At 40.1% G+C, this 24,180-nt stretch overlaps 1 protein-coding gene across 1 annotated transcript in view; it reads right to left on the bottom strand.

Annotated features, from left to right (window-relative positions):
* Positions 1-299: 299 nt before the first annotated feature.
* Positions 300-24,180, bottom strand: part of TOM1L1 (target of myb1 like 1 membrane trafficking protein) — a 484,861-nt gene continuing 460,980 nt past the window's right edge. The window contains exons 10-23 of the mRNA XM_051634947.1: positions 24,047-24,131; positions 21,696-21,774; positions 15,922-16,071; positions 15,345-15,464; positions 13,474-13,581; positions 12,704-12,820; positions 9,093-9,226; positions 6,631-6,691; positions 5,118-5,235; positions 4,252-4,348; positions 3,674-3,734; positions 2,719-2,806; positions 2,372-2,444; positions 300-1,429 (exon numbers count right to left, since the gene is read on the bottom strand). Of these exons, the coding sequence (XP_051490907.1) occupies positions 1,366-1,429; positions 2,372-2,444; positions 2,719-2,806; positions 3,674-3,734; positions 4,252-4,348; positions 5,118-5,235; positions 6,631-6,691; positions 9,093-9,226; positions 12,704-12,820; positions 13,474-13,581; positions 15,345-15,464; positions 15,922-16,071; positions 21,696-21,774; positions 24,047-24,131 (1,355 nt within the window). The 3' untranslated portion in view covers positions 300-1,365. The remainder of the gene's footprint in view (positions 1,430-2,371; positions 2,445-2,718; positions 2,807-3,673; positions 3,735-4,251; positions 4,349-5,117; positions 5,236-6,630; positions 6,692-9,092; positions 9,227-12,703; positions 12,821-13,473; positions 13,582-15,344; positions 15,465-15,921; positions 16,072-21,695; positions 21,775-24,046; positions 24,132-24,180) is intronic.

The raw sequence follows: 24,180 nt of genomic DNA, 5'->3' as shown, positions 1-24,180 counted from the left end.
GCTGTTTTCTCAGGCTGTTGTCCAGACCATTGCAAATAATACAAGCAAAACAATAAAGCAGCTTACTTTCTCACTTCTGCTTGCAAAAACCCAACGACTTCTTCAAAGTAGTCTTTTAGATAGCAGTAAGGTGTTCCACTGGCCCTACAGCAGCTGCAGGATGGCTAACCATGCAATGAAGCACCTAAAATACTTGTAAATTCCTTTCAAAATTCCTAAGTTCACATTCCCAATATTACCTGCATTTGGCATTTCCCAGAGTACACGTGCCATCTGATAAAAAACTCAAGTGATGGGGGTTAACTTCTCAGTAAGCATTTGCTTTTATTTGGAATTTTATGCTACAAAAGTTGCATAACTGACTGAGAACTTTTTATCACTTAAAGAGTTAACACAATCAGCATTTAAAATGCAGTATTTCACACAAAAAAATAGCTTACCAGCTATAAACATGAACCAAGTTCTCAAATTTTATGTAAGTTCAGAGAACTATACTTACTAAAGTGCACTTTTTACATTCAGCATTAAAATAGGTAAGGCACTTTCATATTAAAACTTATTAACAGGGTTAAATAACTTGACTAGAAGAAATGGATAACTATTGCTCATCTGCATTGTAGATGATTTTTTTTTTTTCCTTCACCAGAACAGCAATCTCTGCAGGGCAGGAACATTGAAAAAAATGATTGATCCCCCTCCAATATTTACTGACTAAATAAAAGCAACAACACAGGAACAAGCAGAGTTTTTTCTCTTCTGTTAATCAGGGATGACAGCACCTCATGGCCTGGCTCAGGTACTTTCCAAGACAAAAATCCAACTATATAGCAGGCTTTCAGGAAGAAAACAAAAATCTATATTCAGAATATGACTGTAGGAAAGTGACACTGTGTGTCCTCAGACATCTATGAAAAGGCCTAATATTAGCTAAGTCTTACACATCAAAACCCCCTTACAAATTTCTAGGGGGATTAACACAGACTCCAACAAGACCAAAACAGAAATTGGATTCTGTAGTTTCTGTAAACATAACGTTCTATTTTGTTTGCTGCATAAAGCAGTAAAGCAATACAAGAGAACAGTTAACTTGGAAGAAAAGCTTTTTCAAGAATCTTTTTTTTTCCCACTTATGCCAGCTGTCAAGTGTTACTTCATACTGGAAACCATATTTTAAAGGCCCCAAAAATACTTAAATAATCATGCAAGTCACCTGGAAGAATACACAGCTGAATGTTTAGAACAAATTATCAAGGTGCAGATCCAGGTAACTCCAACTTCCACACAGCTTAGTATTCCACTCCTTATTTGTTGTGTCCAAATACAAAGCCTGTTCTGTTATTCACTTGTCTTCACTTGTTATTCACTTCAGCAGTCTGTACTCTTGGTAACTTCTGACTTCAGCACAACATCAATTTCTTCATAAATAGCACTGAAAGGGGAGGAACAGGGCAACTCTGCATCATGGTTGTTATATTTTGACAAAATAGACTTAATGCACAAACTGCCAGGAGTTCATGGTGTTTGCCTAAAGGAGCAGCATCAGCTGCAGGATGCCCAGGTTGCCCTGGAAACAAAGCCCTTCCTGAGGTGCACCTGTGGTGATGCTCTTCATGATACACCTCTGGACAGGCCACTTGATTCAGTAAGTTTGGGAACAGGACTGCAAAATGCGAAGGGCCAGCACAACACATGGCATGGAATTCCTGTACTAGTTAAAATAAATAAAGCTTTATTGAGATTTTTCTACCTCGGAATTTGATGGTTCCTCAGAAATTAAGTTCTGTTAGATGGCTCAGATTTTATTTTTTTTTTTTTCAATTTACTAGTAGAGAGTTCTGCCATCTGTTCAGTTTTGTATTAGTTTTCTGTCTGACTGTTTGCCCCCCTAGAGAGTCCATACATCCATTCCCTTTTGTAGCTTATATTTAAAATGAGGATTTTCTTGATAGGCAGAAGAACATGCTTTAAAATCACAATTGCTGTTGAGAGGAATTAATTTGGTTACCTTGCTCCAGAACTATCTGTGTTGTAGTGTCTATCAGCTTCCTCCACCAGGACCCTTACCATGTTTTAGTCATGTTTCTGTGTCACTGAACAAGATTTTAGTAGATCCTTTTTGACACAGCATCACTCCACCATTTGTACAGATCCTGTTCAGTTAGGGGATTATTTCTCAATTGGTTATGTCAGAAATACTGGAAGAAAATGTACAAAATGCAGCCACTCTCGTTTACATTAGTGATCCACTTGGTCAGCTAACTCAGTCTGAATAGTGTGGTCTGTTTTCTCACTCAGAAAAAGCCATCTCAGAAGCCTTCTTGCCTTTGGCACCTAAGAAAACTGCATATTATCTGTTTTAAAAGTTACTTACTCAGTGGGAGCCAGAGGATCAAATTCCATTATCTCATAGTAATGAGGTGACTGTGACGTGTTCTTTGATGTGGCTGAAGAATAAAGACAGGCAGATAAATCCAGATTGAAAGGTAACTGAAAAGCATTGCTCACTACCTGTTACTTTTTTTGTGTCTTCCTGAAAGTAGCAGATTATCTCTCATCTATCTAGTTGCTTTAAATGCTAAAGGAGACAGGCAGTCTAAGTAATTTTGTCAGTGCTTGCTGCTGCTCATAGACTTTAACAGCTATTATGTAAAGCTATTCAATTCTAAAAAGAAAAAGAGATCTCCATGAAAGTTAGGTGGTTTGCGAAGTATTTATTACCTGGTGATGATGGTACATTTAATGATGTAGTATGTCCAGCCTGCAGATTTACTGGATTCAGAGGCACTGGGCTTAGAGGAGTTGCCAGCTAAGGAAATCAAGCAAAAAAAGCCATAAACAGATTGTTCTGACAACTGGTTTGACTTAACTGCTAACTTATCTTTAGGCTCTCAGACTACAGCAGGTAAATTCAAAGGTCAGCAGTTACCAACCTAATTAATTTTCCATTCTCCAAAGTTCACAACACCTGTTACTGTTATCTATACCACTTCTGCATGATTTACTTCAGTGTAAATTACATTCAAAGACCACAGTATTCACAATACAGTTACCTGCTTTTACTTCTGTTTTAAAAATAGGGAATATGCATGTCTGCTTGGGGGCTGCTTCTCATCATTTTTATTTCATGCTGCCCACTACAGAATAGTATTCACATTCACACATGACCTTAAAGCCCTTTCACATTCTTTGCATTCCTTTTGTCACGGGTGTTTTGTCTACAGGATTTGCCATTTACCCTACACTGTTCTTGATTTTTAAGTGTTTGTTTTTCTGGTGGGTTTAGTTTGGGTATTTGGGGTTTTTTTGTTTGTTTGTTTTCTAAGATCTTATATGCGATAGGATATACACCAGAGTAACAAAATGGCAGCAGGAAGAGATCTCAGCTTGCTTCACACAGCGACAGATTTAACACAAATAATACAGCACCTGCTTTCTGCAAACTCCCCTGAGATTGTGCTGGGCCCAAGAAAATATGCTTTCATATTAGCATCTGTGGTATCAAAAGAGGAAAGTTGACCTGGTTACCAAATACAGACTGTTCCCTGATGTATGGAGAAGGGCCACAGAGTAATCTTTGCATCCCATTTAGACAGTAGTCGGGGTAAATCCAAACAGTTCTCATTCCGACAGTAGCCAGCAAAGAATGATTATTCTGAACATGAGTGTTACTCACATTGCTATATGAATGTCCAGCTGGGTTGCTTACACTATTGTTTTGTGCTTCAGTTGCAAATCTAGGAGAGAGTAATACATTGAAAGTAACTGAGAAACTATCAAAACTGTATATTCTGATTGTTATATCATTTTTTTGCTGGTCTGTCTTTACCTTATGTCACAACTGAGCAGCACAGGTAGGTGGGCCAATGTCCTGTTTCCATTAAAGGTAGGGAACTACTGGACCCCTCTCCTATCTTAAACCCTTCTTACTGACCTGCACAATTCCTCTGTTTCTCCCTTTCACTGCAGCATTGACAACACTCACACAGAAACCCATTACATCTCAAGTATGTTTTGACTGTGGAGATAACTTAATGTCTATGACTAAACAGGTCTACACGAGTACTGTATTTTTAAGCACCTTAATTGATATCTATCAAACCAGTAATTTTCACTTGTTTTACTGGACTAATGTGTAAATGCAGTGAATATGTGTTCTCAGATCTTTCTATAAACTTATTAGATGAATTACAGAGTATTAATACCCCTGACAATCCATTATCTGTCATCATTTCTTGATAAGAGATTACTCACGGGAATTGCTGAGCTTTTGCAGAAGTTGCTAAATCCAGCTGTGGATAAATTGATGGATGGTGCCTGTTTTTATCTTCAGGGTGTGCAGATACGCGTTCTGAAATTCAAAGCCATAATTAACAACCACTTAAATATTATTAATAGTTGTAAAGGGTAAAGTTTTGTTTGGAAGGCATATAAAGAATCTGAAACAAATTGCTGTTTATCACATGAAAGGCAAAATTTTAATAACTTTGGGAAGTTAGTACCAGTAGTACTACCACTTAAAACTCCTTTCACTATTTCTAAAAGACAGAAATGGAACTAGAGGCATTCACACCTTTAACTTCAGTATACAGACTCCCCTGGAGCAGATAAAGGAGGGGCTTCTACCAACAGTAGCTCTGGGAACCAAAGTTAGGAGCTTTGCTCACTCCTCTGACTGTACAAGAAACTGAAATAGGAGGTAACTACCTTTCTCAAAATGAACTGTTTCTAACACCAAGTGCCACCTGAAAAAACTTAGTCAATCAAGAGGGTATCAGAAAAGTGCAACTGTGTTTCTTTCTTGCAAGCCCACAGAACAAACAACTCCCAGGCTGTTTTACAGGCTTCACTGCAATAAGAGAATGGAGCATCTTCTACTGTTCAAATGTAAGGGGTGGGGAAAAATACTATTGCTTCCACTGTGAATACACTACAGGGAACCTTATGAATGTAAGGACTTTTTTTCCTATACACACACATCAGCTCTCCTTTTAAGGAGATTTAAGAAACTTCCTTTATGAAGTATCCTTCTTTCTTACAAGGAGCTTCTGGATTCCCCAACTAAGCTCTGTTTGCTTCAGGAACCCAGACTGCCAGGGAAACATGCACTGGTCACTCACTGAAGCCTGAAGGAGACACTGCAGAGTCAGTTTGCACCACTGCAGACACAGGAGATGGAGAGTCCATGGAGAGGTCAAGAAGATCACTGGAGGGAGCAGATGGCTGTTTCCTGTACAGCTAAACATTTGAAAAAGAATAAAGTTGATTGGTTTGTTTTTTCATGGTGTGGTTTTTTTCTACATTTAGCTTGGTTTTTGTTTTTTCAAAACAGGACTTACATAGTTTTAAACAAATTGCTATTTTTATAGAACATAAATAGTAAAAATAACAATATAAAAAATAGACAGGTATGAGAGAAGAACAGGTGTTGGGGTTTTTTTTTTGTGTGAAAGATAGCTAATGCAAAAAAATTACTTCCCAGAAAAATATGTTTCAGCAAGGTTGCTATTTCAAAAAATTCACAAGCCAACAATTTAAAAAAAAAAACAATAAAGAGCTTGTTTAGATATAGGTTTGATACTGATCTTCTGACTGATCCTGTACAATTATTTCCATGCTACTTATTGGTGTTACTGAGGTTTTATATAAACTTAGGGTCTGGGTTTTTTTCTTGTTTTTCAGTCCTGTTTTGGATAGGAAAAGTTTCCTAGGATATGGAAAAGGCTTCACTTTGCTCCTCCTGTGAATCTGTTAGAACGAAAAATGTAGTCAACCGAAGTTTTTAATAACCTTGTATGCTTGAAGCATATGGGTTTGGTCAGATCAGATTAAAAAAAAAAAAGAGAAAAAAAGAGATGCATTTTAAACTTTGAGACTCCTGAATAATAGAAAAAAATGCACCACTTGCATTAGTTGGATTAACTAATCCAGCAGTGCATCCATCAAGCAAAACCATCCACCTCCATAACCAGAACGTAGCAATAGCAGCTTTTCAAGGAAAACAGGATCATCTTCTACCTTTTTAAAATAATTGTCAGCTTATTTCAGCATTCACAATGCAGTCATTTTCCTGCTGAGTCCTAGATAGCTGCACCATTATGGCTTAGCAGAAGCTGAAACATGTGCAAAACTACTTTGGGCAATATAATTAACAACCATCATTATCAATCAATAAAGCACAGTCATTAAAGTTTTGCTACAAGTCATTATTCACAATTCAGAAAAAGCTTTGACTCGGGAAAAACAAATATCAGTAACTGTGAATTCTGGTAGTGTAAAAGTATTGCAGCCTATAAATACTTAACAGCAAACAAATGAAAAAACCCATTATAGTTCCTCATTTTGAATATGGCAGAAAACAGTGCTTAGCTGCAGAGTCAATCAACTAGCATTTGAGTAGATCTCTCTCTCCTTTTTTCTCACAAAGCTTCCATTTTAGATTTGACATTATTAGCTGCTTTAGTGACATGAATTTACATGAAATTCTGCAAGTGAGACTTCAGGAAATTGGTAAGAGTTGTCTCCTGCATCTCTCAACTAGAGAATCAAATTCTGCATGTATCACAAGGGTATTTTTCACAATGAGCAGAAACTGTTTGCAGCCCTGCAGTTCACAAGTTCATCTATAATTACCTCGGAGCGTTCACGTTGTATTCTCTGATTCTCCAAAAACCGAACTCTGTTTCGAGAGAACCTGTTGAGGTTGCAGAGTTAAATGTTCATTCTGGCATTTCTGTGATGTCACTTGTAAGAATATGAAACCAGTTATAATCAAAGTTTGGTTATAAAAAGACTCCAGAGGCACCAAACAAACACTACTGGTGCTTTTCCCTGGGGCATTTGTCTCTGCACTAGCAAGTGGACTCCCTCTCCTGTAGGGCCATGGTCCTGATCGCCTGCCCTGACCCGTCAAACACCAGTTTGCTCTCAGGCTCACTTTTGGAGCCAGCCCTCTGGTTCTTTCAAAACAAAACCAAGGCACAGCTGACACTAAAGTTTGTCTCTGTTCATGCCAGACAGGTAACTATGCACACATGCTGTGCCAAATCTGCCTCCGGACCAGAACAGTCTTCCAACTGAGTCCCAGGAAGCCTTCTGTCCTCAGAGGTCCCCACATTCCCTCATTCCATCTCCCGACAAACCACACACCTATTCTGGGACACAGCCCTCTCATTAGCAAAGGCATTTGAAAGAATGTTTGGTTTTTTTTTAAAAGGAAACAAAAAAATCCATCTGCATAAATATTTATGTACTGAGTCAAAACAGTGCTACGCGGGGTCCACGGCAGACCCAGTTAAGGAATATTCAGCACCCATAAATTCACCCATTTCAGAAGAGCCCTACGTGGTGTGGACATGCACAACTGCATGTGCTGTTCTGGGTTACCATGCAGGTGGGGCCCACAAAGAGGGCAGGGAGGAAGAGGTAAAAAAACTTTTCCAACTGCAGAACACAAATATTTATCTGAAACAAGAGGAAGATCCAAAGAGTTGGTAGAGCCACTAGAGGGAGTCATCGTTATATACAGGAGGCCAGTTGATTGCACAATGGTGATGGCTCCTGATTTAATTTGGACTCCATGTTAATAAGCAGAATCAGAGAATGCAGCACGACTTGTCTTCAGACAATGAACATGGTATGAAACAGATGTGGCTAGTTAAAATCAGTTTGCCCTTTACGAATCTCATTGTTCAGATGCAGTTAAAAAGAACAAATATTCTGAAATAAACATTAACTAAATACCTTTTAATACTTACCAACTCTGAAATGCAATGAATCTGCACCCAGGAAGACTCACTACATATAAACTGTAACATTACAGTACTAAAATGTAGCAGTTTTCTGTCCAGTTTCACAATGGCCAATTAATCCCTCCTTCAATCACCAGGTGAGTCTTTCATAAGGAATTTGTTGAATTACACCCACCAGAGTAGCTCAGGAGGTTCTTGGTCTTGCCAGTACTCACCAGTCATAGCAAAAATGTAAGCACACACCTGGCTCCAGTGGATTTACAGAAGTTGAACAGAATTCTATCTTTGCTTTACTTCAATGAAAAACTTGGCAAAGCAAAGGTGAGCACAATTCTTTCAAGGTAGTTACTGTAAAATACACCAACACTGCTGTAGATGTAAGATTTAAGGATAAACAAAATGTTGTCAAGATTAGGCCCAAAATTTGTGCCTTGACTCCTAGAATAATTAGTGGTATTTTCAGGGCAGCATTCAGAAAAGGCTTAAAAAGAATAGATTACTAAAATCTCTAAATCTGCTAAATTTAGTCATGAACCATTGTACTTGATGCATAATGATTTCTACAACATTTCTTAGCCATGGAGGAGATAAGATACTTAAGACAGAAGGCTAGTTCCTATTAAATCATAACACTCTCCATGAGAACACCCCCTGTCATATTTTGGGGGATGATACTGGAATTTTGAGTCTAAAATGATTTTCAGGTTGTTAGCAACTACTCATGCTAGCAATGACATAATAGACAATGCACAGGACATCAAGGCAAGCACTGCAGTGCTTCCATGTGTGAAAGAAAGAAACATTTTCTGCTGTAAGACAAATAGAGCAGCATGTTTCAATCCAGCTGAGAAAAGCAAGAGACTCTCTCACACACGCAATGAGGCAGAATGCTCTTCCATGGCTGATTTCTGCAGTAAAGCTGTCAAAGTTGTTTAGAAAGTAGAACAAGTACCCTGTTCTGCAAGCATATGCACCTAACAGAGATAAGGACCATCACCAGTACCAAAGGGTTTGTAGCAGATTGATGACACTGTTCACTACCAAAAAGGGATTTCAAATTCCAAAGTGATTTTTGTTTACGTGCCTCCATCTGATTTCCCCATCCATGCTTCTAACTTATTTTAACCCATTCTAATGGTTTTCTAGCTACTGTTACAAACAATTTCTGAAGTGCTTTAGCAAATACCTCATTTTCTCTCTTGCAATCATGTTTCTTTTCTGGATTTAAGGACAAAATCTGTCTCCTTGTGGAGAACCAACATTAGATGTAGGGACCACCTGTGTCCATTAAGTGTGTTCATTCGGTCAGGATACCAAATGTGATGAGAGAGGCCCTGTACTTACCTTTCATGCCCCAGGAGGACATTGTTCAGATCTTCATTTACTTGAATTAGCTCTACTATCACATCTTCATTCTCCACTGCCACCAACAGTTCCATGATCCTCTCCTGCATCATCCGACAGGTCTTATACAGTTTCTGCCCGAGGCAGGGGAAGACAAAACACACAAATTGTAACTGCATTCTCCCAGTTCATCAGTTCAGGAAGAATGATAAGATCCTTGAGCACTTGCAGTCTCACGAGGGACGTTCCTTAATTTATACAAACTGCATGCATACCAAACATTGCAAACAGCATAATTTTCATGTCTTTGGTCTCTGCAAGGCAGGCTGACAACTCCAACTATCACAGCTAGAACTTCTACCCCTACCAGACCGCTCTTGACCCACCTTTATTTCTAAAGATCTGTCTCTCAAGTCTAAATTACAAATTTCAAAATGACCAAGACCCCTCTAGGTGACAGAGAGAAAACTTGATTCAGTCTTGTTTGAGGCTGATTAAACTGAGCAGGACACTTTGCATGGATGTGACGGATGTGATCCTGTTCAATGTCTGCTTGAAGAAAAGACAGTCTGAAGGACAGAAGTGCCCTGATGCCAGTCTCTTGCAGCTCCAACTATACCTCTAAGTGGGGAAGTTTGGAAGCACTTCATCCATGCACTCTTTGAGAAAGTAACACAAACCTAGCAGAATCAGCTGATAATTATGAGAGTTTATTAAGCAGAATTTTGCATTATTGCCAGTTGAAATGGAAAACAGCTTATTTGTATTCCTCTCCACTGCACATTTTGCATGTTCAAAGAAACAAATTCTTTAGCAACAGGAACTTCCAACTCAGCCAACATTTCCCCCCCCCCACAGTGCATTTGCAAGTGCTTACAGGCTCTGCTTAGGGGAAAAAAACATTGGAAAGGGAAAATTCCTCTGGTATACAGAAATTGCCCTGGTATTCTTCTCAAAGTGATGACTTTTGCTCAAAAAATCATATACTTCATGTAAATAAATAGTTTCATTTCTGTAAAATGAAACATTGCACCCCTCTGCCAAATCTGCATAACGATTACAGAGCACTGTACCTTCCAGTACTGTGTCTTCATAGCCCAGGATAAAACACACAAAAATGTGTTCAGTTTAATGTCTGTAATTAAATTAAAACCTCTCCAAACTTTACTACCTGATCTGCATTTAAGAAATGTGTATTTCTTATTACTCTATGATAACAGCCTTTATTATATAGGCTCCTTTCTAAGTATCAGTGCTCCACAGAGGAGACTGACACACTCATTTCAAGCATGGACTTGCTAGGTTTTGCTGCTAGCCACAATATTACATGCAGTCTTACATTTTGAAAACCAGAGTTTTACAATGATGGACAACCAGCTGGTGTAATAATCACCAATGATACCAATCAATTTGTGCTAATTCTTACCAGCTCACAATCTGGATGCAAATTCCTGCATGTCCATCAACTATGTCCACCCACTACAAAGTATTTTCTGTTGAAGCTGAATTTTAGCTATTCTTTAACTCCTGTTACTGGTCAGCACAACACTTCAAGCAAGATCTGCTATCTTAAACCTTATCCAAAACAGGGCAGAGGAAGGGAGGAGCCACTAATGAAGCTACAGAACTGAAAATATGTTGCACTGACTCCACCCTGTTGCAGGGTTGTTGTTGGTTTGCTTTTTTTTTATTGAGACTCCAGATACTCAGAAGAACTGAAAAGAGAGTCTGCAACCCACTTAAAGCCTAAACGAGTAACACTTTTACACAGGGACTTTTTTCTCTGACAACAAAAACCTAATCCAAGCAATCCAGGTAGAGCCACGAATAAAAGGGAACATTAAGTGTTGTTAAAGAAACAGGCTGGCCATGCTTGATGGTTTATACCGCTCAGTGCACAGGGGAAAAGAACAGAAAGAGCAACAGTGAAATTAACATAGAAGGAATGAGTTTTCAGTCACTCCCCCACAAATGGGAGCTCCACACCCTGTCCTCAAGCTTTTGCTAACAATTTTATTACTGGGAGGGTCAATAGGAATCCACTGGTTTACTGTGGGCAACCTAATCTGTGCACCCACATGCAGAAGAGCCACAGTAGGAGACAGGAAAATAAAGACATACTTTTCTTGTTTCACAACCAGAAATGCTTACCTTGTCATGGTCTAGACAAAGGTGGCCAAGTATACTGAGCCAGTGTACTCTCCTACCTGGGGTATCTTTCACTGGTTAAATCATCACTGTTAGTTTGCACCGTGGCAACCTCCCTGGTGGCAGAAACACTACAGCAAAGAAAGCACTGATCACAGAGCAGCCACAGACCAGCTGCCTGGATGGTGTCCACTGCTGGAACTACCTCCACTTAAGAGTGCAGGCTTAAGCAAGCCCTCTGCAATCTACTGCAACAGCAGTTTGCTTTGCCTGTGTTTAAGTTTACTCAGCTCAGATCCTTGCTTCACAGGCCTTTCCTCCTTGGACTTACAGCTCCACAGCTCTCTGCAAAAGAAATGGTGTTGGAGATGCAAGGAATTTCCAGGGAGGGGATAAACCACTGGAAATTGTGTCTGTCTCCTGCCTGGTTCCCTCAGACCAGCAGTGCTGTCTGTCATTAAAGATGAGAGACAGTAGCAAACTACTGCTACCTTTGCCTATCCCACCTCCAGTTGTGAATCAGTGGACACAGCTGAACAGCTCAACCTTGAAGGCAACCCAACAGCACCCAACGAGGGTTTCTTGCAAAGGGAAATTTCTCCACTAGGCAAGAGAAGCACACCAAAGGCTTCCAAAACTTAGATCAGTTCTTCAACACACTTAATGCTGATGAATGACCAAAAATGCTTCCTTCTCATACAATTTTGGAGGGAAGTTTAGAAACAGAAGGATGTGATAAAAGCTTTTTACATTCTTGCAGACAACATGGAACAGAAGAACATCCATTGCTGTAGGTCACTACTGAAATGCTGAAGCAATGCAGCATTTTTAATTTCTAAAATAGAAAAATACAGCATGGGCAAGAAGAAGAAATGACATCACAGAAGGAAGAATGTCTGCATGCTTACTGGCAAATCTCAACTGTAGGATCACAATACACTTCCTCCAGGCTACACTTGAAGAGGACATGGATTGATCCATGGCACAGCAAACCCCCAGTCTTTGAAGTCACGCACATAAAACCAACACTTTGTGTCCTTCACTGGCTTTCAGCCTGCCTGGAAGGTACTGGTAATAACAAAGAGAGCACTGAAAACTCCAGGACAAATATGAGAGAGACACACTGTGTCACCATTTATTTTCCCACAAGGCAACTGCATTCAACTGGAATGTTCTCAGGGCTGTTTGACAGAACATGCTTAACAGAGAACGCTCCATTATGAAATTCTTTTGCCCTTGGAATTCCCTAGAGATTAAATTTGCATTGCAAGCTATATTGTCCTTTCCTGATTATCTAGATGTCGGGGAAGGAAACAAGAGAAAGCTGAGCAAAACCAGAGACAGAAACCTGTTGTTGGATTCCATTTGGCAATTTGAATCCAGATGTTACACAGAAGTATAAAACACATTTAAAAATCAACTTTGACCAAACCAATAGCCCCTACCAATGAACTATTGCATACCTGTAGAAGATTCATATCATCTGGATTTTCAGAGCCAGGAGCATTTTCTTTTAATATTGATGACATGACTCTCACATTCATTTTTGCCATATCCAGTTCACTGTACAGTTTCCCAATCTGTTCAACAAGACAGAATATTGTGTAGGTGAACAGAGAGAGCAGAATAATTCTTATGTCTAATATGGGCTTTCTTCCCCATCAGGTGTAATACAGGCCTAACTGGTACTATTTAACTCAGGTAACATACCATGAAAATTAATTGAATTAGCTCAGCTCTTATATGTGCAACCCAACAAAGATCCAAGTCTGATAGTACTACTCATTTTCCTTACAGTTAATCCCTCTCACTGATGTTACTGTTACTCTTTTTAGTTACCTCCAGGCCAAGCAGGAATGGAAGTGAAGTGCCCTTTCTTTTCTGCTTTTTAGAATAATCTCTTCAAACAAGCAAAAGTAGATTTGGCTTTCTCAGTTATATTTGAAGTAACTTTTATTAATTTGCAAAACAACATTGTAGGACGTCATGCTTGAGTAAATTATCCCACTTTCTGGTGGGGGTACAGTCTGGCATTTATTTAATTCAACTCTGCCTGCTTTGCTTTGGCACACCTCCATATAAAACATCTTCAGGAGAATGAACCTAAAACCAGGAATACAGAACTATGCCACTTGAACTGATGGTCCTTTCTAGTGGTCTATCCACCCAGGTTGTCAAAATCACACATTACCAGTGCATTTCAAGTGGACCCTCTGATCCTGTAGCACTGTACCTGCTCAGCAGTCAACAATAATGTTGGGCCAGTGGGAAGAGGCAGTAAAGAACGTTTTGCAGGACTAGCAGAAGATGGTGATGACTTTGTACAAGGCTGAGATGAAGTCTGTGAAAAGACAAAAGCGCAGACCTTGGGTTTGACAAAAGGATTGAAGCAGAGATCCAGAGGAGGGAGCTACAAAACATCTTTGCCAGGCTGGGCACTCGCTTTCTCATAATCAATGCTCTCAGGTAATTTGTTAAGCAAGGTCTATTTACAAGAATAAATCTTATGGCTACTTTGTAATGAAATGAAGCTAGGAATTCAGGGATCTTTTAAATGAGTTTGGAAGTACACTCCATCATAGGATAAAGTGGGAACAGCTGAAAACAGGATAGCTCTTTGGCTCCTAAGCCAGAATCCTTCTCAAAGTGCCACACTGCAATTTTACAATGAAGGATAGTTTAGAACACTTGGAAGCAGTGGAAAAGTTGGGGCTTAAGTCTGACTCTACAGAAGATCAAGTACAAAGGCCTTCCGGATTGAAAAGCTGGAAAGCTTTGTCTGCAGAAATCTTCACTGGTACTGCATTTGAACTGCTATTACAAAAAAAAAAAAAGAAATTCAAAACCTGTCCTACACAAGACAACACATTTCAAGTCCTTCACTACCTACAGGCTGAGCTAAAAATTGTGTTCAGGTTGGCTGTTGTTGAGATCAACAGGTTTGGCACTGATTTTAATTGGCAGATACACACAGAAGACAGACCTGTGTCTACTGTACTTAGTGAAAAAAATTATCTAGAGAGCCTTCTCCACACAGCTTCTCCAAACAACCTTTAAATACATAAGCTTTTGTGCACTCCACTATTCAATTATGAAATCAAACTTAGGATAAATGATTTTTTTTCTGTCTGCACTGATTGCAGGCATCTAATTTTCCAATTGCAAGGCTCCAGCCAGTGGTGGCTGGCTTCCACACTCCCAAAGCTCTTCTGAAAAATCTTCTAACAGGAAAAAAAAAAAAAATCCAGAGAGAATAACTTTAAAATACTTACTGTATTTTCAGCTGATGTCCAATGCTCAAGCCACACTTAATGTCCTAGATGCTACACAATGAGATCTATGACATATCTTAAATAACATTTATTGTGTACAGACTGTGCAAACAGCTGGAGAGATACAGAGACAATAATATTTTCTTGCAGATTCCTACCTCTTTTGGTCGAATCCTAAAGAGGAGCACATGTTTTCATTAAAATCTTACTCATTTTTGTTGAGGCTTTCAGAAGTTGACAAGTTTGGAGCATTTGGCTCTCATTCATTTTGAAGTTAACAGTGTGCCAACATCTTTTAAAGACTTTAAAAGCCTCAACAGGGAGATGCTTCCTTTTTGAGAGCTGTCCACTGATCTGTGCTTTGAAACAAACTAAACTAAACTATTATAAGGGCTATGTTTATTTGTTATCTTAGCTGTTGTAACTGAAACTGATGCCTGCTAACGTGCTTAAGTAGGTTGGTCATATTCTGCCCTGGAGCATTTAAATAAAAACCAAAACAAACACACCTTCTTTGTCTACTGAGCTCAAACAATTAACTCATCCTGTTTCTGATTTACAATCACAGAATCACTTAGGTTGGAAGAGACCTTCAAAATCATCAAGTCCAACCATTAACCCTACTCTGCCAAGTCCAGCATTAAGCCATATTCCCAAGTGCAACATTTAGATGACTTTTAAACACATCCAGGGACGGTGACTCAACCACCCCCCTGGGCACCATGTTCCAATGTGTGACAACCCTTTACATGAAATAGTTTTTCCTAACGTCTAGTCTAAACCTCCCCTGGACATTAACCATGGTCAATGAAGTGTCCTTGTGTATGCCCACCTTAGGTCCCCCTCTGCTGGTGTCAGAAGATGGAAACTCCACTCCTTTCTTAAGCAGTTCCAGATAAACTTCTTTCACTTCGCTGACATCCACCATTCCCTGGAAGCCCCGGGCCCACGTCTAGTTTTGAAAAAACAGGGACAATAGCAGTCACAGAAAGGGACAATAGCAGTCACAGAAAGGGACAATAGCAGTCACAGAAAGGGACAGTCAGCAGGTCAGACAAGCGCTTCTAAAACATGAAGTCCTCAAGGCAGGTCGTCCCCTTCATCCACTCCAGATAACTCCACTCGAAGCAGCAGGAGCCACGAAAGGTCCAGGTACCTCTCATCCCACTTGCTCAGTGTGACCACAGAGGGAGCACACACAGACTGCCACGGGAATGTCACAGGTGGAGGCTGACAGTTTTCCAGTTCTCTCCCTTTGACATCCAGTCCATGCTACTCCTGCATGAAGCAGGAGCAGCAAGAATCAAGTCTGCTTTAGGAAGAGGTTCCCATGAGTATGTCAATGCTGCATTATTAAATGTTTATCACATAGCAGAGACACAAACACTTACTGTTTACTTTAGACTTACCATGATAAAGGTCAAGATTTTCTCCTGCATGTCGATGGGCAGATTATACCTTGGGTTCAGCAGTTTCACCAGCCTGTCTTTACAGAAATCTTTCTTCACAACTAAAGACTGGAATCTTGGGCCACAATTCTCCATACACATGTCAAGCAGCTGCACACACAAAAAGCTTCTGTTACACAGATACTAGGGAAAAAAAACACAACTTGACTGATTTTGTTTCCTTCTGTTTAATTTGTTCCAAGGTGTTATGGGGAATAGCACATTGGATATGGTTAGATTCTTGCCAGCTATCTCACCAAAATGCCTGATGAGGTTATTACAGGGGAAAAGTAGCTCACTGTGTGCAGTTACACCTACACACTACACAATACAATGTGTTAGCCAGAGTTACAGTATTTTTAATAAAGAAATATGATCACACTTGTTTCCATGTCATAGCAGTTACTGAAGACCTGGTACCTTAACAGCATGGAATCTGTCCATAGTTTAAAAAATGACTTGCACAGATTCAGTAATAGAATTAATTCACTGCCTAGCACATAGGCACCCTGGTCTGACAGATCCTTAAGAGGTCTACAAGAGATGAAAATAACATTACTAAGTGCCTCTCTTCTCATCTGCCCTGTAAGTGAGAGACTAATGAAAAAACAGAAAAGAACAAATTCAACAACTCAGAGTACAATTTCTCCATGCGTTTTAAAGGTCACATTGATTTGAAACAGAATAGCTGAACTGTTCCAATTGTCAGATTCATCTTGACAAAAGAAGGCTACTTCCAAAACTCTGCTTGGAATGCTCAGAGTAGGATCCCTGCAAGCAACGTGTCTGCCCTATCAAATACAGCGGTAGGTGATAATGACATAATACTTGTACACTTGGAGATGGCTGATTACAATTCCCATTATACAGAAGAGATATAAAAAACTGTCACTGCATCCTAGTCCCCTGAAATTGGGCCAAGACAAGTCCTGATAGGAAACTTGGATCGGTCAGATCAGGAGCAGAGTCAGGAACAGGACTCATCTTGCCTGGCTCAAATCTGGAGACCAACCACAGGACTTCAATGCCCCATGTAAAGAAAAACAGTCACTTGTGCTTTTTGCTCTTCAACTGTATCCTTACTTTCCCTCCCAATTTAAAGAGGGAAGATGGAAAGGCAAAAGCTAAGGGTAGAAATCAACAAAAGTTTGAAAAATATCATCATTCTCAGGACAAAACTTCCCCTGAATCTTACAACAGACAAGATATATGCTCAAAAGGATACACAGTTTTCTAAAGGACGTTACTGTAATCTAGAGAAAAGTAGGTTAAATACACTTTTTTATTCAGAGTAGACTATATTTAACTTAGGTGAAATAATTTTAGTAACTCATTTTCTTGCCTCAGGACTTGGGGATTTTTCTCCCAGTGCAATCAGGAACTCCTGGGAGAGGAGGTTTAAAACCAGAAGAAAATATATTGCTGAAATGAAAACAGGGTAGAACAAAGAGGCACTGGCAGGCTGCTGTGCAAAAAACTAACTGAGACACAATTACAAAAAAATCTTGGCTCGAGTCATTATTTTTCATTTGAAAGAGTAGATGAAGCATATGCTAATGAACCAAGTCATTTGCCTGTGCAGCACTTCAAAGATGGTCTGTGTTAAACACTTTCAGCCCAGTGCATGGGAAACTTGGTATGCTACCCTAGTACTAATTCCCTACTTAAGGGGCTGAGTATTGACCCTCTGAATGAAAGTACTGAACTCATGGGCTAGAGTCTCCATTCAACTATGCCAGCACAGCCCACTCAGTGCAAAACTAAGCTGGTGGAGGAAAAAGAAGAATTTGACTCAATTGTTTTTAACTGGACCATTCATGAACAAGCCACTTTCATGCTAATAACACCTTTCATTAGAGTATCAATAAGGTTACTTATCACTGCAAGTAGGACTTCACCTTCCCAAGCAGTTCCATTAGAATGAACAGATCCAAAGTGGCCAAGTCAAGCACTGTTCAACCACAGCCAAATAGAATCTGAAGGAATTTATGACAGAACTAGCAAATTAACTTCAACCAAACCATTAAACTTCCTCTAAACGACAGGCAGGACCTGAGAACTGTTGGAATTGACAGGGCTGCTGTGTTCCAGGCTGGCTGGTACCAGACATCCAGCTGGAAAGTGACTGGCACTGAGCAAAAAGGAAGGCAAATAGCACAAACCAAGCCCTTTGGTTCACATGATAGCAACACAAACCTAAAATTATAAAAGGCATCTGAACAGAGGCAAAAATAAACTGCAGGGCAGAAACAAAAAAGGGTAGAAGTTGGTGGCAATAACAAAGTCAGCTACATTTCCTGCTACAGTCTAGTGGCTTTGTAGACTTAAGATTCTGCATTTCAAAAATATGCATTTTTCAGAAGTCTTGAATTTTTCAAATGTTTTCTATATAAAGCACTGAAATACAGATTTCTCTAGCTCCCACTACTTTTCTTTTCCTCTTTGTTCATATATACCATAAAGTGTAATAAAATGGACAGGGCCTTTTTTGATAGAGGAGCTGGTTTTGGTTTTTATATCCTCTGCTTTGTGAAATGTTAATTTAAAAATGAAAATCTGAAGGCCACATTTGCCATGCTAATTTTAATTATTTTATTTTATTACATCTGAAAACTTACAGAATATTAAAAGAAAAACCAGAAAAAGCCTAAGGCACAAAAACAAACACCAAAATTTAAAGGCAAACAATTACTTTCTTTATAATATTTTCCAACCATGTAATGCAGAAATGAAGCAATAATTCCAACTTCAGTTTCTGCCCACTGATTTGTATGTAAGAGTGTGTGCATGGACACAGGTACAGAGAGGGACACACTCAATGCACTGCTTCCCCATGGGCTGTTCTGTTCCTAAGAGCCTACAGGCATCAGACCTGGAGCACTGCAGTAAATGCTTTACAAAACCAAGGGAGACCTACAGAGACAACTGAACTGGTATCTCAACGTTCACAACAGAAACAGAGCTTACCTATCCAAAGTCCATTAGTAATAAGGAGTCAAATAACACATACACACTTAGTTGGACTCCTGCCTAAAAGTTCTAATCCTCCTCACTCTGATTGTGAAATCACCACTGCCAACCTGATGGCTTTATCAGAGACTGTGCAGGAAGCAACGTCGTGGCCCGACATGCACACACCTTGATCCATGTGACTTCACAAGCACCAGGTCACTCCAGTAGACCAGAGTACGTGAAGCAAAGCCACAGCCAGCACATCATACAGCTGGTACTCACCCTGCTTCCTCCAAGTAAACAAATAAGCTGCTATGAGCCAGAAGGAGGAAGATACTGTTGAGATTTAACAGGTCTCAATTACAATCAGGGCTAACACATGCAGGTGAGCTACTTCAGATGAAGAATTTCATGTTTCAGTTTGTGTGCATTCTCTGGGAATAAAGTCCTTAAGCAGTTTCATAAGAAAGATTAAATTGCAGAATTTCTAGGTTCAGTAAATGAAAGTGCATCAAAACACATTTCTAAAGATAAATGATTTGTAGATCTGTTGCCTTCTTAGTTGTATCTAATACAGGTAAGAGACACAATTTGATTTAGAATATCAAAAGCTCACATTTACTGAAGGAAACCCAAGCAATAACTTACAGTTCATAAAAAAAGAACCCTTATTTTTGTAGAAATTCAGCAGAAAAAGAATTTTAAGAGGTAAGAGTTGCATAGCAGAAGTTGTGTTTTAGGAACTGGATATTATTTCTGGTTCTCCAATTGCAATAATTTGTGTTCCAATCTAAGCATTTCAAAATGGGAAATAGGAACAATTTCATTAAGGCAATCAAGAATCTGAAAGAGAAGACATAGCATACAGAAAGACTGATGTGGGAACAAAGGAATTAAAAAGTCATACATGGTCAGCAATTAGGTCATCAAAGGAAAGATTTCACAGATGCTAAACTGATGGCAGTACTGGTAGAAACCAGAAGAAGGAAAGGATCCAGGGGTAGAGGAAAAGGAAAGAAAGGGAGGTCTTGCATAAGAACAAGGAGGGGAGAGGAACATAAGAGCAGGAGGAGAGGAGAGTGAAAGACTGGCACCTATTTAAATAAATAAGCAAACAAAGGATTAATGAACACAGGGAGAAGAAACCTGCTGTCAGAAAACAAGCAGGGCCAAAAGGAAGCGACTGCCTGGCAGGCACAGCTACACGTGTACACGTGAGTGGGTGAGAACAGACATGGAGCAAGGGCCTTGGAACAGCCAGGAGACTGTGAGAAAGTGCTGAACTACAAGCACAACTGAAACCTGGTACACACTCCATCTGTGCAGAAACACAACAAGCTACCAAGTTAACAGGATCATGCTCTTCCTTGGATACATCCGAAACAAGATCCTTCTCCCCCTTTTATGTTCTTAAGAGCTGAACTATAATGTCACCTTGGGGATATCTGCAGAGTAAATAACTAAAGAAAGGCTCCTAAATCTAAGCACTTTGTTATCATAACTCCAGCTGTGTCAGATATAAAGAAAAGGACCTAGGTGCACAAAGACTGTAGGAGAAAGAAAGCAGATCTGATAGAGGGATTGCAATTACAGCGGTAACCGGAGTGTTTTTGTTATGCAAACAGAGAACACACAAAAAGGTGACTCATGAGACAGTGAAGGAGGAAGCCAGGAAAGAAGTTCGGAAATGGAATGAGCTGAAGGCATACATCGGTATGTTTAACACATTTATCTGCAACTCTCAGTTGTCAGGAGACACTTGAGCAATTACTAAGTGACCTACAATTTGACACTATCAATCACCTATCTTCCTTAATCACTTCTCAGCACATATTAATATAGATAATGATTTTGCAAAATAAATACCAAACCTGTGAGTAATAGTACTCAGAGTATAACGCAGACAGGCCTCTACAACCTCAAAATAGGAAACTGAAGAAAATACTTCTAGACAAATAACGAAAGACAAACCCCAACTTACAATATGAACTGAATGACTCTTCTCACAGCTGCACTACTGTTTATCAAGAGGACTTCAAGTGGGGAACTCTGGACTCACAACAGTGTTAGGAACTTTCTGCTACTGCCTACATTATCAGGGTAGTGGAAAATAGAGAACTATGTTAACATACTCCAGCTAAATTGACTGAAATCACAACCCTTCCCCAAAATCTGAGATAGTTCAGAAACTGTCAGATCCTGGAGACTAGGTTGCCTCAAATGAGGATATTCCCACCCACTCCAACCTTTAGTCATAACACCTGAATCTTATGTGGCTTATCCTGTGTCTTGCTCCCTTGCATAACTGACCACTGTTACCCTTTCATTCATGTTTCTCATTTACAGGAGGTAACACTTACCTTGCCAGAACAGGTATTGCACATTCCACCACACTGCACACCACACTTAGTTTAACTAAGATCAGTACCACAAGGTGACTAACAGAATGGTCAAATGTACCTTTTATGTAATGTCCCCACCTCTGTATCTTTTACAAACAGGTGGGGCACTCACAGAGGGACAGTCACTGGAGTAAATAAGAACTGTGCTTCTTTGACACCACACTGGCTGAACAAAACAACCAAAACTGCAACAATAAATTTGTGTCACCTGGGACTCTCTGGAACTCCAGCAGATCATCTGATCTGCACCGTGGTAGTGCTGTACACACAAAGACAGAAAACATCCTGCAGAGTTGTGTCACTGATAATTTACATGCCACCTTATCGTTTAAGATGTTTTCCTTCTTAGTGTCTAATTAATATAAATATAGCTGTACTTACAGACAGGGTCAGCCTGATCTCCTTATGGTTACAGTTTTTTGAAAGTTTTTTCTTCAGCGCTTTAACTGCATCTTTAGGCCTGTGACAAGAAATTCAGTAGAAGTTACCAGCAAAGTTAGACTGTTTTTTCTAGTTTGTAACTTCATCCAAGAGCAAAAAATACCAGCCTGAGATACGGCATCAAATTCATCCCTGTATTTACACCCACATAAAACGAGAGCAATTGCCTCATTGATTTCAGCAAAGTCACTTCAGCACGGAGCTAGAGCAACAAAGCAGTGAATCAGGTTTGTTACTGCAGCCTGTGTGTTACTCCAGAGACTTTTGCAAAGAAATAAAGTTATTCTTCCTCTGCAAAGCCTCCTCCAAAATGATATTATTTCATTATTGTACAACAGATTTACTTATCTAGCTTTTATTGCCATGAAAGGGAAGAACAATTGCCAGCTGTATCAAGTGGTACCTATTTTTCATGTATGACGCAATGAAAAAAAATTCTCTTGGGAGAGCTGTGAGGAGTAGGGGAGTCTTGGCTAACTTCCAATTTTGTAATTGCAGGATGCTTCTAACTCATCTGAGTAATTACCATGTATGGGTGGACAACCCATTCCACCTCAGAGATAGTGACATTTCTGGCCCAGTCATTTTGATTTCTATATATACACCCCTTATCTTTTAACTATCTATGTAAAAGGAAAAGGGTGGAAGATGGTATCAAGCCTCTCACATGTGGTAAACAGTTTTGCCTGATTACTATGGGCTATCTATAGTGTACAATTATTAGGGTCAGCTCAATGTTCAGGATCAACAAAAACAGCATGTCCTGAAGTCCCTTCAGGATCTCTCTAGAAGGTAAGATGGAGCAATAGGCATAAATACAATGTTTCAATAAGAAAAAAAAAAAAAAAAAATCTGTGTTGAAAAGATTTCAAAAGCCAATGAAATTAAATGGGTACTTACCATTACAGCATTTTTCAGTTTGAAATGTTGTTGTACTTAATCAGAAAAAAAAAGCAAATCTTTCTCTATTTTTATTAATCCTGTGTCATACCTAGTCATAGCAATAGTGCATCAAGTGACAGATGAAAGCTGAGAAGAAAACTTTCCCTTCCAGCCAGAAAGTTGTACTACTACTATTCCACTCCTGCTTCTTGCTTCTTTCACTGAAGCATCTGGAAATACTCTGGTCAGGAGCTGGATATTGCATTAAAATAACCATTTGCCTAATTAGATACAGCAGTTCTGCTGTTCCTAGTATCCTGTTACAGATTATGACTAGTAGTAGTTGCCTAGGAGGAAGTTATAAGGAGCTCCTCTGTAAGCATGAACTATGCACAAGAGGAAATAGTTTATTTTTAAAGCCCTATTGCGTAGAAACTCCACATAAAAACTAAGGCTGATGGTTACAGTGTGCTGTTGCTTATGGCAATGACCAGAGGGGGGTTATTACTGACCTTCCAAGCTCTAAGAGCCATGGGTGAGAGTGTGGGATCCAAAAAAACAAAAGGAAGGAAAAACTAATATAAAAGAAGATATTTGTGCCTAAACTAACACGTACCTCATTCTCCTAGAGAAAGCTCTCCAGCTGGTGTTAAAATACACCACTGCAAGCAGTGAGCTCTTACAATGCAAGGATGAAGCAGATCTTGTATCAGAACACATTTCCTTCTCCCCCTTTTACAGGTGGAAACAAGGATGGAAAAACTAGCAAGTGACTGAGCAAACCAAGATGTGACTGTTTGGTGCAAGAGGACACCTCTGCCCTGGGAACTCGTGTTGACACGATGGATCCTGCTGAACAGAAAGGCAGCCAGTGCTTCCCTCCTGCTGCGGTGCAGGCTGCCCAAGAGCCTGCACAGAGGGGGACTCTGATGAAGTTAAAACCACAGGTTTTTAAATAGTGTTGTAGAAAAACAAATGCTCGAGGTCTTTTTCCAGGTGAGGTTACCCAGAGCACGGGGATACCCGCTTAGCTTGGCCAGCAGGACAGCTTGGATGAGATGTGTTGGGCTCAGATAAGAAAACTACACTAACCCCTCTCTCCAGCGCTTGTCTGTGCAGAAGGGCCTACAAGTCTAATCCCTGCAAGTCCCGACGGCTCAGCATGAAGCACCGAGACAAGCAAAACTCTTCTGTAGGAACCGAAGATCCCTGCTCCCGGCTGCCGTGTCGGTTTGGGTACCTTTACAGATGCGTCGGACCCCACCTGCGTGATTGGCCCTGCCCTCGAGCAACGCCGGAGCTACTTCTGAGACGAAAACCCGGCTGTTCTCACTGCCCACAGGAGAAGGGTGCAGGTGAGGGCACTGCTGGCCCGGGATGCCCCCTCCCCGGCCCGCAGCCCCGCTCACCCCTCCTCCGTCGCGTTGATCACGTCGCAGATGTGCATGAACTGTCCCCACTCCTCCGTCTCCAGCGCCCCGAACGTCGCCCGCTCTGAAAGGCCAAGAGGAGCCACCGTAAAGCCGGCCGGGGACCCCAGCCC

The sequence above is a fragment of the Apus apus genome, chromosome 17 (genome assembly GCF_020740795.1).
Source record: "Apus apus isolate bApuApu2 chromosome 17, bApuApu2.pri.cur, whole genome shotgun sequence".
NCBI lineage: Eukaryota > Metazoa > Chordata > Aves > Apodiformes > Apodidae > Apus > Apus apus.
Note: the sequence above shows the minus strand (reverse complement) of the source record. Positions and strands in the feature narration are given on the sequence as shown.